This window comes from Canis aureus, chromosome 3, assembly GCF_053574225.1.
Source record: "Canis aureus isolate CA01 chromosome 3, VMU_Caureus_v.1.0, whole genome shotgun sequence".
NCBI classification, from domain to species: domain Eukaryota; kingdom Metazoa; phylum Chordata; class Mammalia; order Carnivora; family Canidae; genus Canis; species Canis aureus.
This window is the reverse complement of record NC_135613.1, coordinates 57,768,170-57,781,558: the sequence shown is the minus strand read 5'-3', so window position 1 is coordinate 57,781,558 and position 13,389 is coordinate 57,768,170. Positions and strand designations below refer to the sequence as shown.

The 13,389-nt window shown below is 58.5% G+C and overlaps 2 protein-coding genes across 4 annotated transcripts; one reads left to right on the top strand and one right to left on the bottom strand.

Annotated features, from left to right (window-relative positions):
• Positions 1-1,911: 1,911 nt before the first annotated feature.
• On the top strand, positions 1,912-6,848 carry C1QBP (complement C1q binding protein). Its single transcript, XM_077893104.1, has 6 exons — positions 1,912-2,129; positions 2,695-2,845; positions 4,836-4,929; positions 6,034-6,129; positions 6,252-6,374; positions 6,459-6,848. Exons 1-6 carry the CDS (start codon positions 1,919-1,921, stop codon positions 6,606-6,608), a joined length of 825 nt encoding a protein of 274 aa, XP_077749230.1. The 5' UTR covers positions 1,912-1,918; the 3' UTR covers positions 6,609-6,848.
• A 61-nt stretch (positions 6,849-6,909) lies between these two features.
• On the bottom strand, positions 6,910-13,286 carry RPAIN (RPA interacting protein). Of its 3 annotated transcripts, XR_013376657.1 has the most exons (8): positions 12,877-13,286; positions 12,188-12,358; positions 10,967-11,027; positions 9,736-9,847; positions 9,517-9,580; positions 8,545-8,685; positions 7,693-7,837; positions 6,910-7,027 (listed from the first exon to the last, which is right to left on the bottom strand). XR_013376657.1 is itself a non-coding variant. In XM_077893105.1 (7 exons), exons 1-7 carry the CDS (start codon positions 12,955-12,957, stop codon positions 7,775-7,777), a joined length of 693 nt encoding a protein of 230 aa, XP_077749231.1. In that variant the 5' UTR covers positions 12,958-13,286; the 3' UTR covers positions 6,910-7,774. The 3 variants fall into 3 exon arrangements, 2 of the variants coding, with proteins under 2 accessions (XP_077749231.1, XP_077749232.1); XM_077893105.1 differs by having other exon boundaries at positions 6,910-7,837; XM_077893106.1 differs by lacking the exon at positions 7,693-7,837 and having other exon boundaries at positions 12,877-13,283.
• Positions 13,287-13,389: the final 103 nt, after the last annotated feature.

Here is a 13,389-nt window from a genome sequence, read left to right as displayed (position 1 = left end):
TCTTACTTTTTTTTTTTTTTTTAAGATTCTATTTATTTGACAGCACAAACAGAGGGAGAGGCAGACTCCCTGCTGAGCAGGGAGCCCGACTAGGGACTTGATCCCAGGACCCCGGGATAACGACCTGAGCCGAAGGCAGACGGTTAGCCCACCGAATCCCCCAGGCGCCCCTGTGTTTTCTCTCCCACAGAGGAAGAATGCCTCATGGGGGCAGCCAGGGGACGCTGGGTTCCACAGGTGGGTTTGGGGGATTGAGTGCAGTCCCTGCTCGGGCTCCATACCTTCCATATCCTATAGGTTTTGAACCTAAATCTGACACAAGCCACGGCTCTGTCACTGAAGTAACATGAGCTGCTCTGGGTGGGTCACAGGTGGAGACTGATGGGGGAAATGGGCAGAAGGCAGTGTAGATACCATTACATGTCCTCATAACCTGCAGCCCTCGGACAGGTACTGGGGGAGGCGGAGGGTGAGTTTCCTCTGGGAAGCCCTCGACTCTGAGTTTGACAACAGCCAGGCCTCAGGTTTCCAGAGTCTTCTTCAGTGTATGAAAATCCTCTTAAAAAAATTTTTTTTAAAAAGATTTTATTTATTCATGAGAGACAGAGACACAGAGGGAGAAGCAGACTCCCTGCAGGGAGCCCTATGTAACACTCAATCCAAGGACCCCAGGATCACACCCTGAGCCACAGGCAGACACTCAACCCTATCCTCTTTAATCTTCCCTAACCCTTACTTCCCCAAGCCCTGGAGTGGCTGCATGCCTTCTGCCCCAGGCGCTCCTGGCCCTGGGCTAAATGAAACCACCACTTAGCTCCAAGATGCCCAGGACCCAACCAAACCACACGGAGACATTCCAAATACTCCACCAGAGACGACCCCAGGGGCAGCCCCACACAGGAAACTAAAGGATTTGCAGCAAAGGAGGAGGAAGGAAATAACTTCCAAAGCCGTGACTGTCAAGCAGAGGCGAGCAGGTTATTAAGGGTGAGGGATGAATATCCAGGGAGAGCAGCTGTGTTCCCTGCGCAGGGGCGTCCATCAGGTTGCTCAGGTACAAGGTTGAAAACACCTTTACCTGCGCCCTGTCAGGGCAATGAGGCCCCTGCTCTCCCCGGGGGAGACCTTAACCTTGTGAGGGTGGGGCCAGGGGAAGGGGCGATTAGCGCCTCCCCCCGCCCCCTCCCCCGGGCCACGGGCTGGGGTCTTGGGCTCATCTCCGATGGGAACACCCGCCTTGCTCTTGGACCAGCCCTGGGACTTGTACCGCGAGGTTGAAGTCTGGGATGCGGTTCGGCCGCCCACGTAGTTCTGCATTCCCTTTTATTCCTTAAAATCCGTAACGACTAAGGCTTTTGCATCTGCGATTCTGACACCGCCTTAGGAGGTTCTTCGAGGAGCTGCTAGGAGTAGGGTGTGGGTGCCAAGAACAGCTGGAGGCCCCAAGTGACCTCTCCGGGGCCTTAAGAGCTCTCTTTTTCTGGGCCCCTCATTCCTCCTCCCAGCTTCCTGGTCCCAGAACAATGCAAAGTCTTGGGAACTGGGTGCACGCTGGTGGGGGGGAGGGGCACACGCTGGGGGCCGTGTGTGTGCGCGTGCCGGGGCTGTGCATGCTGGGGAGGTGCACACAGGTGGTGTGCACGCCGGGGTGGTGTCCACGCTTGGTAAGGGTGGCGGGAATTCAGAGGGCCGGCCCCGGAGCGGAGCTACCCTCGGGGCTCGGGGTCCCGCGGGGAGACCCGGCGCCGGCGGCCCCGCTGACCTCGGCGGCCCCAGCAGAGGGCGCTGCCAGCCCGACGCCCCGGGCCCGCACTGCACAGGCGCGGAAGCGCTCCCGGGGAGGAGCGGGACTTCCGGCGGCGCGCGAGCCGGGATCCGGGCCTGGTTCGTCCTTCGCGCCCGCACGTGCGTTGCCGCGATGCTACCGCTGCTGCGCCGAGTGCCCCGCGCCCTGGGCTCGGCGGTCGCCGGGCTCCGCGCCGCCCCCGCCCTGCCGCCTCCGACCCTGCTGCGGCCCGCGCCCCGGCCGTGCGTGCGGCCCTTCGGGCTGCTCCCTGTGCGCGCGGGCCTCCTGCGCTCCCGCGGGCCCTGCTGCTGCGGCTGCGGCTGCGGCGGGCTGCACACCCAGGGTGAGGCTGGGGCGCGGCGGGGGCGGTGGTCCGGGGAGCCGCGGCCAGGGGGCGGGGGCGGGGGCCCAAGGCCCCAAACTCACGACCCCCTGCAGTGGACGACTCCAGGTTAATCCCACGTGGCTTGAGGTTTCCTGCCTTAATCCCGAGAGTGGTGGCTCCCTGGCTGGCGGTGATGCTTCTAAACCCCGGCAGCCGGCTCTATCCTGAGCCTCGGAGGTGGATTCGGGGAGGCGGCTGGTCAGAGTTAAAAGCAGGGGAGGTCGTGTGTGGTCTGGGGCGGGTAACGGGAATCGCCTGGCTTCGCTGTGAAATGCGGTGATGGGCTCCTTGCTGGAAGTCATTTTTCCAGAATTGAGCTCAGCCTCCTGCCACGGGTGTCCAGCCCGTTTCCAGGTTGGGAACCGAGGCCCCGTGGGTCTGACTCCGTGCCCAGAGCCTCCGTAACAGCACAAGCATCAGAATCGGTCGAGGCCAGGTTTCCCACAGCAATCACCCCAAGTCGTTTGTTGGTTTAAGACTGACTGGTTTTTCTTTTTCTGTATCTTATGGGTTTTCATTGCAGGGGACAAAGCTTTCGTCGAGTTCCTGAATGATGAGATTAAGGAGGAAAAGAAAATACAGAAGCACAAGTCCCTCCCCAAAATGTCTGGGGGCTGGGAGCTAGACATGAATGGGACGGAGGCCAAGTTAGTGCGGAAAGTAGCTGGAGAAAAGTAAGTGTGGGCTGCAGGGGGTCCCTCTGACCCGGCGCAGCCTCCCCGATCTTCCAGGGATGCCTTAGAGCAGGTCCCCGGACACATGATTTCCAGGTGCCTCATTCACTGCACGCAGATTGGCTGAGCGTGGATTTATTAAGGAAGGAAGGATGTCCTGGTAAGGAAGGCCCTGCCTGACCCAGGCACGCATATCAGAAAGTCTTCTTAAGATTTCATTTATTATTATTATAATTTTTTAAGATTTTATTTATGCATGAGAGACATAGAGAGAGGCAGAGACACAGGCAGAGGGAGAAGCAGGCTCCATGCAGGGAGCCCAACATGGGACTTGATCCCAGGTCCCCAGGATCCCCTCCGGCTGAAGGTGGCGCTAAACTGCTGAGCCACCAGGGCTGCCCTATTTTTGAGAGAGAGAGAGCACGCACATGGGCAGAGGGAGAAGCAGGCTCTCCTCCTGAGCAGGGTGCCCTATGGGAGCTGGAGCTCGACCCCAGGACCCTGGGATCACCACCAGAGCCAACCCCAGACCCTTCACCAACCAAGCCACAGAGGTGCCCCCGACTGAGATTTGTGCAGTTCTGACGGATTGGGTGCCGCCTCTGCAGTGCAGGGTTCTGGCCGAGGGAAACCCGGCCCTCCCCCTGACATTTGACGTTTACAGTGGGGAGAACCAGCCTGTGGCCCCCATGTGCGTGGATGAAGCCACATGTGCTTAGTGTCCCTGTTAGAAAGGTACAGAACTTTCCATTTGCTTCACCTCTTCACCATCCCTTTTTTGAGTAAAGTTCTGAGATGTTGTGAACTGGGATCTGATTCTTTGCCTTTATTTGCCATGTTTTTTTTTCCTGCATAACTTCCCCTAAACCATTTTCTGAGGGTAACGTGTAGCCAGTGGAGTAAATATAATGTTCTAGTGAATAGAGCGGCACCTCTGTGCCCAGGTGCTCAGTGTGGTCAGCACCGCGGCACATTAGATAGGTTTTGTAGCTGAATGTGACACCAGCATCCCTGTATGGGAGCAACTCCAAGCACACCGGCAGGGGGGTCCCAAGTACACCCGCGGAGTGGGGGAGCTGGCACCTACCTGCGCTGGGCACTCAGACTCGGAGCACAATTTGTCAGGGGAGGGTTCTGTAGCGGAAGACTGTCATGAGGTGGGTGTTTCCAGGCTGCTTCCTCACGATATGGAACTTCCCACAAGTATTTTGAAGAATGGATTTAGGGGGGGCGGGGGCTCAGTGGTTGAGCATCTGTCTTTGGCTCAGGTCGTGATCTCAGGGTCCTGGGATCGAGTTCCAGGTCGGGCTTTCTACTCAGCAGGGTATCTGCTTCTCCCTCTGCCCCTCCCACTGTTCGTGCTCTCTCAAATAAATATATTTTTAAAAACAGCTCTGTGGCAGCTGTGTTGACGGGGAGCCCCCTCCCCGGGGCCTATCCTGGCCCTCTCATAGCAGCACCCTTGTGTGCCTCTCTTCCCCTGTCCCTCTGGGCAGATCTCATGGAGTAAAGTTCTTACGAGAGGCTACCTGCTGTCCCAGCACCCTCTGCTGCTCACTGCCACCGAATGGCTGGTGGCCAGGAGCCCTGGGTTGGCAGGGTGGGGGGGCAGTTAGTAACCCACTGCGTCTGCACGTGGCGGAGACAAGGAGATAAAGTGGGGCCTGTGGGTTTATTTTTTATTTTTTTTTAAGATTTTATTTATTTATTCATGAGAATACACAGAGAGGAGAGAGAGAAGCAGAGACACAGGCAGAGGGAGAAGCAGGCTCCATGCAGGGAGCCCAATGTGGGACTCGATCCCAGGTCTCCAGGATCACACCCAGGGCTGCAGACAGCACCAAACCACTGAACCACCAGGGCTGCCCGGCCTGTGGGTTTAAATCTGGCAGCCCTGGAAACATGGTTTCCGCCCCATGTGTAAGTGCAACTGTAGCAGCGCCGCCTCTGCTGGACAGAGCCACAGCCCTGACCTCTCTCCCACTGGCAGGATCACCGTCACTTTCAACATCAACAACAGCATCCCGCCAACGTTTGAGGGGGAGGAGGAGCCAGCCCAGGGGCAGAAGGCAGATGAGCAGGAGGTGAGTAGGCACTGGCCCAGGCCTTAGAGAAGCTGCAGTGTCCTCATGCCTCTGCCATCAGAGGGTGTGGACAGCCAGGGACCACCGTCCTTGGCCCTACTTACCGAGCGCTGTTTCCGCCAGCTTTGGCACCAGAACCTTGGCCCCCGAGGCTTGGGCCTTACACCTGGGCCTGCGTTCGCAGTGGAGGGAACCGAGCCCGTCTTAGGCCTTTCTGTGACTGGGAGAGGTTTGGTTTCAGGAGTCTCACCTGAAGTGTTTCCACATGTCCCACGTGGGCAGGGGGCCACAGCGGGGGCTTCAGAGACTAACGTCCGAGTCCTTGGCAGGGTTGGGCTGCTGGCCATCCTGGCTGCACATGTGTCATGAGGCCGTGTGCCCGGTGCTGAGTCCAGGTTGAGGCCGAGCTCGGAGAGGTCAGCTCAGTGTTGGAGGGAGGGCTGCTCTGATCCTTTAGCCTGTAGGATGGCCAGGTAGGAGGTGCACTGGCCTGGGTCCCAGGCTGAGACAGGAAGAGCCCGAAATGGCCAGTGGGAGACAGGTTGGAGGTCAGGGCCGGCTTTGCAGTGTGGACAGGAAAATGGGCCCCAGGGGAGAGGAAGTCCTTTAGCCTGGCTGGGTCCAGAGTTCACGTTTCCTCACTGTAAACCTAGCACGTTCTGTGAACAAGTAGGGGCCAGGAGAAGTGAAACCCTGGGGTGTGTGGTCTCCGCTGTCAGACCTAGTTCAGGACCTGGGAAAGGCTAGCCGGAAGTGAGCCCAGTCTCCCCGACGTGTGGGTATGTGCTGTTAACGCTGGGGAAGATTCTAGACTCCTGGTGGAGGAGCATTATCATCTAAGAGTTTATTTATTTTTAAAGGTTTTATTTATTTATTCATGAGAGAACAGAGAGAGGCAGAGACACAGGCAGAGGGAGAAGCAGGCTCCATGCAGGGTCTCCAGGATCACGCCCTGGGCTGAAGTCAGTGCTAAACCGCTGAGCCACCCGGGCTGCCCTCATCTAAGAGTTTAGAAGTGGTAATGACCATCCTGGCGGTGGTGTTGTTGGGCCCCTGAACCGTGAGCCCGCTGGCGGGTCCTGATGCGTCCTTGCTTTTCCCCAGCCTGAACTGACATCCACTCCCAACTTCGTGGTGGAAGTCATCAAGGATGGTGGCAAGAGGGCTCTGGTACTGGACTGTCACTACCCGGAAGACGAGGTACGTGGGAAGGGCGGCGCCCCTGGGGACAAGGAGGCCAGTGGGGCTGACATCTGCATGTCAAGCTGTAGGACCTGTCTTGTCTTCGGCAACGCCTCACTCCCCGCAAATCCTCTCCTTAGGTGGGGCAAGAGGAGGAGGATGAGAGTGACATCTTCTCCATCAGGGAGGTGAGCTTCCAGGCCGTGGGCGAGTCGGAGTGGAAGGACACGAATTACACGCTCAACACCGACTCCCTGGACTGGGTGAGTGGCGGGGAGGAGGAGGAGGGCGGGCTCCTGCCTGGCAGGGACACCCCAGGACCAGGAGGACGTGCTTTCTGTCCCCAGGCCCTGTATGACCACCTGATGGACTTCCTGGCCGACCGGGGGGTGGATAACACCTTTGCGGATGAGCTGGTGGAGCTCAGCACAGCCCTGGAGCACCAAGAATACATCACTTTCCTTGAGGATCTCAAAGGTTTTGTCAAGAGCCAGTAGAGCAGCCTGACGCTGAGCGGGGACAGATGGCGGGCCCTGGCCAGGGAAGGAGCCCGCGGTGAAGCAGGACATGTCCCTGGAGATGGCTTTCTTCCTGATATCATGCAGAATAATTCAGATTTAAATTATTTCCTTTGCCCTCTTAACTACTCTTCATTTACTGCTTCTGTACGACTCTCCCACTCCTAGATTTTTGTATAACACAATAACGGACAATAAAACTGGTTTATCTCCTCCCAAGTGCTTGGACTTCCCTGTTCCTTCTGTTTCCACCTGACAACAGCACACCCAGAGCACGAAAGACGTTTGACACATTTTAATACAAAATAAGTTACAAATGAGAGGCTGGTATTTACAAGGCAGTCACCCCAGCACTGCAGAGTCTGGCTCTAGTGGATTACCGCCCACGTGTCACAAGCCTGGATGGAAACAGAAGAGTTCAGGCTGCACACATCATCTCCAAGGTTCGAGTATGCAGTCCGCAGTGACCTGTATGTCGCGTTCAGGCATCATCACTGCCAACCTCCCTCCCGCAGCCCCAGACAGCGGCCTGGGCCCAGCAGCTGCGTGTGCGCCTCGGGCAAAGATGGGAGGGGCGGGATCCTGACAAGGGACTCCTTGGGCCCAGGGCGGGCAGCCAGGAGGATGCAAGCTTATGATGGCTGATGGCTCTCTTGGCCCCGCATGGACGTGAGGCTCCTTCAGCTGAGCCCAGGATGTGGCCTGTGCCCCAGGGGCGTCCACACCACTCCTGCCCCTGCAGCAGACTCAGAACTCATGGCCCCTCCCAGCATGCCTAGGATGACAACCTTGGTCTTCCCAAGCTCCTGCCTCAGCTCTGCTGCTGCCCCCTCCCACAGCGGTCTCCCGGATCCCCTGGAGCCAGCGCTGCCAATCACAGTGCCTCCACAGGGCTTCCCTCTGCTAGGCCCAGGGGCCCAGACCCCAGAAACCCCATGGGCTTCCACTCCCTGCGGCAGCCAGCTTCTCCCTCAACCATGAGGCAGAGGCCATAGCTGCCTGTCCTGGGCTCTTCAACAGCCCGACCTCCACTCACATCTCCAACCTCCAATACACGACGGACCTGCCCATGTGCCAGGGCCAGGAGGACGAAGCTGTGAGCTTGCCCTTGAGGACAAAAGGCACAGCAGGTCACTGTGGCGGTGTCACAGGGACGGCATCAGGCACGGCAGGGGCCCAAGCAGGCGTGAGGAGTCAGGCTTCAGCGTCTAGGGCACAACTGCACTCAAGCATTTGTGCAAACTGACCCCGAGCCATGTGGATGGAGCCGAAGGCTCAAGCGGCCCAGAATGGAGGTGGCGTAGACACCTGCCCACAGAGGGTCCACTGGGGGTACCGGGTGGTGGGAGCACAGGAGCACCAACCTGTCACGTAACCTTCACCCACCGCCTCCTTGCACCCTGGGGGAAGGCAGGGTCCTCCACTGAGGCACATGGTCCAGCAGCAGATGGCAGAGGGCACCACCCCTGCCCCACGGGAGTGGGCTGTGTCCCCAGCAGTGGGGCCCACATCCTGAGCCACCTCAGGCCGCCACCTGGGAGCCCGCGGCACTCGGCTGACCCTGCTGCCTCCAGCCCCACCACCCACCCTTGGGGAGCTGTGGGCCCGGCGTCCTCAGTGACCTGATGCTGTCCTGCATCCTCCTGCCAAACTGGCTCCAGGACGGCCCGTCTGGGTCTCGGGGGTGTGACACCCGAGTCGGAGCACAGCCCTGCCCCCAGGGGTCCCCATGTCCTGCCCTCCAGGTGACGGCCACCTCTGAGCTCAAGCACATTACCTCCACATCCCTAAGCAAAACTCCTTAGAGAATAAACTGCATTTTTAAATCTCTGCCTGTTTCTGAGCATGATTTCCGCCAACGTGGGAATGAAGCCACGACTGAGTGGCCCCTACACTGGATCCCAGGGGGACTCACCACGCAGCTCATGAGGAGACTGGAATTTTCTTCTGTCCCATCTGTGACCAAAAACTCAGGCGTGTAGGGACAGTGTGTGCTGTGCTCATTCACGCTGCGCTCCAAGCAGCCACGAAGCGTCTGCTCAGTCAGTTCTGGAGACTGCAAGAGAAGCATGAGACGGCCACCTGATCCCAGTCGCCTCCCAGGTACAGCCTGAGAACCCCGATTCCCCACACCCCTGTGGGGGACCAGGAGGGCACGGGGCCACCGGGCTTGCTGACGCCCTGGCACCTCTGCCTCTGGGAGCTGGCAACCTGGGCCATTCCATATATGTTCTGGGCCCCAATCAAGGAAGAGGGAAAAAAAACAGTGTTTTTTGTTTTTTGTTTTTTTTAAACAATAGGAAATGGAATGTTTAGGAAACACTCAAAAAGATAAACTGTATAAAAAAAAAAGCTGTTGAGTTACACGAAAGATGGAGAGGGCAACATCCTGGATATGCACTTAGCTTCCGGGCACACTTTCCAGAAACAGCCCTGGGAACACAGGCCAGGCCTTCTCAGAGGAGCTGGTGGGAAGGACTCCGTGCTCCTGGGGCCTGGCAGACATCGGCACGTCTGAGCCCTGCTGTGAGCGGTTCCTTTTCCCCACTTTCCACCTGAAGCCAGCCAGCAAACCTCCAGCCCCATCATGGTGGTGAAGAGGCACCTTCCGTATTTCACGGCCCCTGAAGCCTACTCTCTGAACACGGTTGTGTCCTCAGGTGCACAGAACGCTTGCAAAAGGCCCAGTACCATGTTCCTGGGGCTCACGGGCCCCGGCACACCCATCAGTGGGGGGCCAAGGGCCAGGCCAGCGGGGATGTGGGCACCACAGCTGGTTCCAGCTCCCCGGGGGCCTGACTGTGCTGCCAGGAGGAGCACCATTGGCTCCAGCAGGGTGGCAAGGGTTCAGGAAAGCAGATTCGTGCGGAAGGAGGGGAACACTCACCTGGGAAGAGAGGTAGAGGCCACACGGACACATGGCCACGCCACCTGATACCCTCAGATTGTACCTGGAAGCAGAGTGGGGATCACAGAGCACTGGGGCCAGCATACCAGACCCCAAACCTTTCCAAATGACCCATTTTCCGGGGGAGGTGCCACTCACCTTGGAGTGTGTGTGTGTGTGTGGGGGGGTCCCAGAATGCCCAAGGGTTTAAGAACTCACTTTGTACACACGGGACACACGAGAGCGTTTGCCTCCCACTCGGCCAGCATGACACGCAGACACTCTTCATCGAACTGCAGGCTCTGCTCGTACTCAGTGAGGATGGACCGTTCTGTGGGGAAAGTGCAGCTGTGGCACTCATGGCACTCTCCCCGGCCACCCGCCTCCCCTACACCCAACAACGCTCCGGATCATGCCACCCACCGCACACTATTTACCATGCAGCCAGCCTCCCTCCCCCTGCCTGTCCTGCGTGTGAGCACAAGCTGCAGGTGCAGCGCTGGGGGACAAGGTAACAAGGCCCAGGAGCATCCCCAGAGGCTGCAGGAGCAGAGCCGTAGGTAAGAGAGCAGATGCTGGCTGGGCACTAACTTCCAGCCTCCAACGTCCACATTCTCAGTCTGCACTGTTCACAATCTGTGTTCGTCCACACGGCAAACACACCACAACGCCAAGTATGCAGCAGGAAGGAGCCCAATGAGCTCACAGTCCATACATCCCAACAGAGTGAGCCAGGCACAGGCTGCAGCCCACACTAGTCCTCCTTCGGTCTTTCAAATAAAGTCCTATTGGGACCCAGCTATGCTTATCAGGTCCATGGCTGTTTTCACAGCATCCAAGGACTGAATCATTGCTGCAGGGACCGCGTGGACCACAAGGCCTCAGATATTTACTCTCTGAAGCATCACAGAAAGTCTGCCGGTCCCTGCTCTAGAGTGTTCCTAATGACCGCCGAATACGTACATCATCACCACTGCACACTTGTTAGCTAAAGGCTCCGCAGAAGAACCTAGAGTCCTAAATTCCGCTGCAAGATTGGAATTACAGGGAACAGGTAGGGGAGATCAAAAAAAAAAAAAAACAAAAAAACCCACAAAACCATGTTGGAGAGAAGGCACTTGAATGACGTGACATGAGCGCTCCGGTCACGACTGCGTCTTCTAAGGCGACAGGACAAGTATTCATCTATCGGTAGAGACTAACAGGAGGACCGAACACACACAGGAACTGGCCTCACCACACCCAGCCCCCACCACTAGCTGCACAGTGGAACGAGGAGTCTGGGCACCAGGCCAGAAGCCAGCCAGCCACGGTGTCAGAGTAAAAGCAGACTTCTGACAGCAGCCTGATGTCACAAGTGGAGGCAGGGCTGTGGAGAACTAATTCTGCTCTGAAAGCGGTCAGCACTCAGGTAGCTAGACACAGGTAGAAGGACTCTCCCAGAGGTCACCTTGGTCAGCCAGCTCCTGCTGGATCTCCTCGAGCACAGCCAGGTCCATCAGCTCCTCCAGCTGCAAGAGAAAGCGGGCTGATCCGAGGTTTCCAGTCATGACCAGGAAGCAAGCCCCATGATGACTCATGCCTGGGAGGCTGGCTTGAGGAATTGGGATTCAACCGAGACAATCAGTCCACCCTTCAGTAGGATATGCTGACCATGTGGTAACGGAATCCTGCTGAGAAGCCATCAACAAACCACCAAGGAACAAAAGGCCCAAATTCGGGGGAGCTATGGCTCTGCTGGGCAGTGTTCCTGGCCCCCAGGAACCTCACTTTGGCCTCTGCAAAGTGGGAGGAAAGCTGGATGGGCTCCTGTGAGCACTGTGATCATGTGACTCAGACGTGTGGCACATCCGAGGACACCTGGGGAAACCTGATAACACATACTCATGAGACACTCCGATGTTTTCAGGGCAGTTTGCTGATGTTTTCTTAGACTGTCCTCACAACGCTGACAACGTTCTCTTCACTGCCTTACAGACATGAAAGCAAAGCTCAGAGGCTCAGGACAGTTAAAGAGTCCAGAGCGAAACCAGGGTCAGAATTCCACAACTACGGACTTCCAAGCTGGTGCTTTTCCTGGCGCACGGTAAACGGTTTCCTATCCACACCCAGCCCCCGACGCTGGCTGAGGTTAGAATCAGAAAGCTGCTGGGCTCCCTCAAGAGACTGTTAGCCCATGCCTGTGGAATCAAAACTTTCAGAGTGGGGAGCCTAGGAGTGGGCAAAACGTCTTTATTTTTGGTTTCATGAGACATGGTGATGCAGCAGGTTGGTAGTCTGGTGTGGACGAACCCTGAATCTAGAAGAGTGTAACTTTATTTTTTTAAATTTTTAAAAATTTATTTATTCATGAGTGACAGAGAGAGAGAGGCAGAGACACAGGCAGAGGGAGAAGCAGGCCCCATGCAGGGAGCTTGACGTGGGACTCGATCCTGGGTCTCCAGGATCACACCCTGGGCTGAAGGCAGGCGCTAAACTGCTGAGCCACCCGGGCTGCCCCTAGAAGAGTGTAACTTTAAAGGTTGAAGAGCCTGCATCAAAGGTGGTTGGAATCCTGACTGGACGCTGGAGGGTGGGTGGGTTCGGAGGACTTGAGGAGAGAGGTACAGAGAGGACCCTGGGCACTGCTGGTGCTGTAGCACCCTCCCTGAAACACGGATCCCAGCCTGACCTGACTCAAGGCCTCTGGGCAGCGCTCCATGGACTGCAGAGCATGCCACTCTTCTTCCATCACTTCTTGCACCAGAAGGGTGCTCTGAGCTCTCCTCGGCACACTGCCTCCAGCCTGGCGGTATCTGTTCAGCAGCCTGTCCCGACTGTTTCTCATTCTCTCCAGGCATCCCTGGGAAGGAGAAAGACGGAAGTGAGTTGGCTAAAAAATAATAATAATAATAATAATAAAAATTCTTAGAGGTGCCTGGGTGGCTCTGTCGGTGAAGCATCTGCCTTCGGCTCAGGTCATGATCTGGTACTGGGACGCTGGGGGGGGCAGGGGGCAGAAAGAGACAGCATTTCCTCTGTGGAAGCCCAGCGTCGTCCCCCCAGCACCGCCCCCCGTACACTCCCCCCAACGCCCCGCCCTGCGCCCCTCCCTCAACCCCGCCCCCCAGGAGGTGGCGCGGGGGGCGCGCAGGTGCACTCGCGGCGTGTGGGGCCCCGCACGCAGAGCCCAGAGGTTCCGGGGCGCCCGGCCCGGTGCAGGTCCAGCCTAGCTCATCCCGGTCCCCGCCCGGTCCCGCTCCCGGTCCACTGGGCCCGGCGCTCCGGCACCTGCCTCTCCGGCCCGCGGCACGGCGGCTGCCCGGGCGGATCAGGGCAGTGACGGCAGCCCAGCCAAGGCTCCCCGGAGCCCACGCCCACCTGCCGGAAGGCGTCCTTCCACCGCGGCGAGCCCACCGCCTTGTACAGCGAGCGGCGCCTGGAGCCCGGCGCCTCGGCCATCTCTCTGCAAGCGTCGCCGCCAGGAAGCCGCGCCCCCGGAGGGCGCGCAGGACCCTGGGAATTGTAGTTTGCGGGCTCTCCTCGCGCGCGCCCCGCGCCCGCGGGGCGTTCTGGGAACGGCCGTCCCACCTGCCAGCCCCGCACGGAGACGGACTGGGGCGACCCCGAGGATGCGTGGCCGCGGTGGCATTTGTGAGGTCAACCCAACCTGGACTAAGGGAGGTGCGTCTAGGCTTAGACTAGTGTCCGAGCGGCAATCAGAGACGCAGGTCTCCGGCTGCGCTCCGAGGGCTGGCCTTCCCGCAGCGCCGCCCCCGCCTGATTGGCGGCCCTTCCCTCCGCGGGCCGCGTGCGTCCGGGCGTTCCGCTCGCTGATTGGCCGGAGCGCGGCCCGCCGGCCGCCGATTGGCTGTGCCCCGCGGCGCGCGTTGT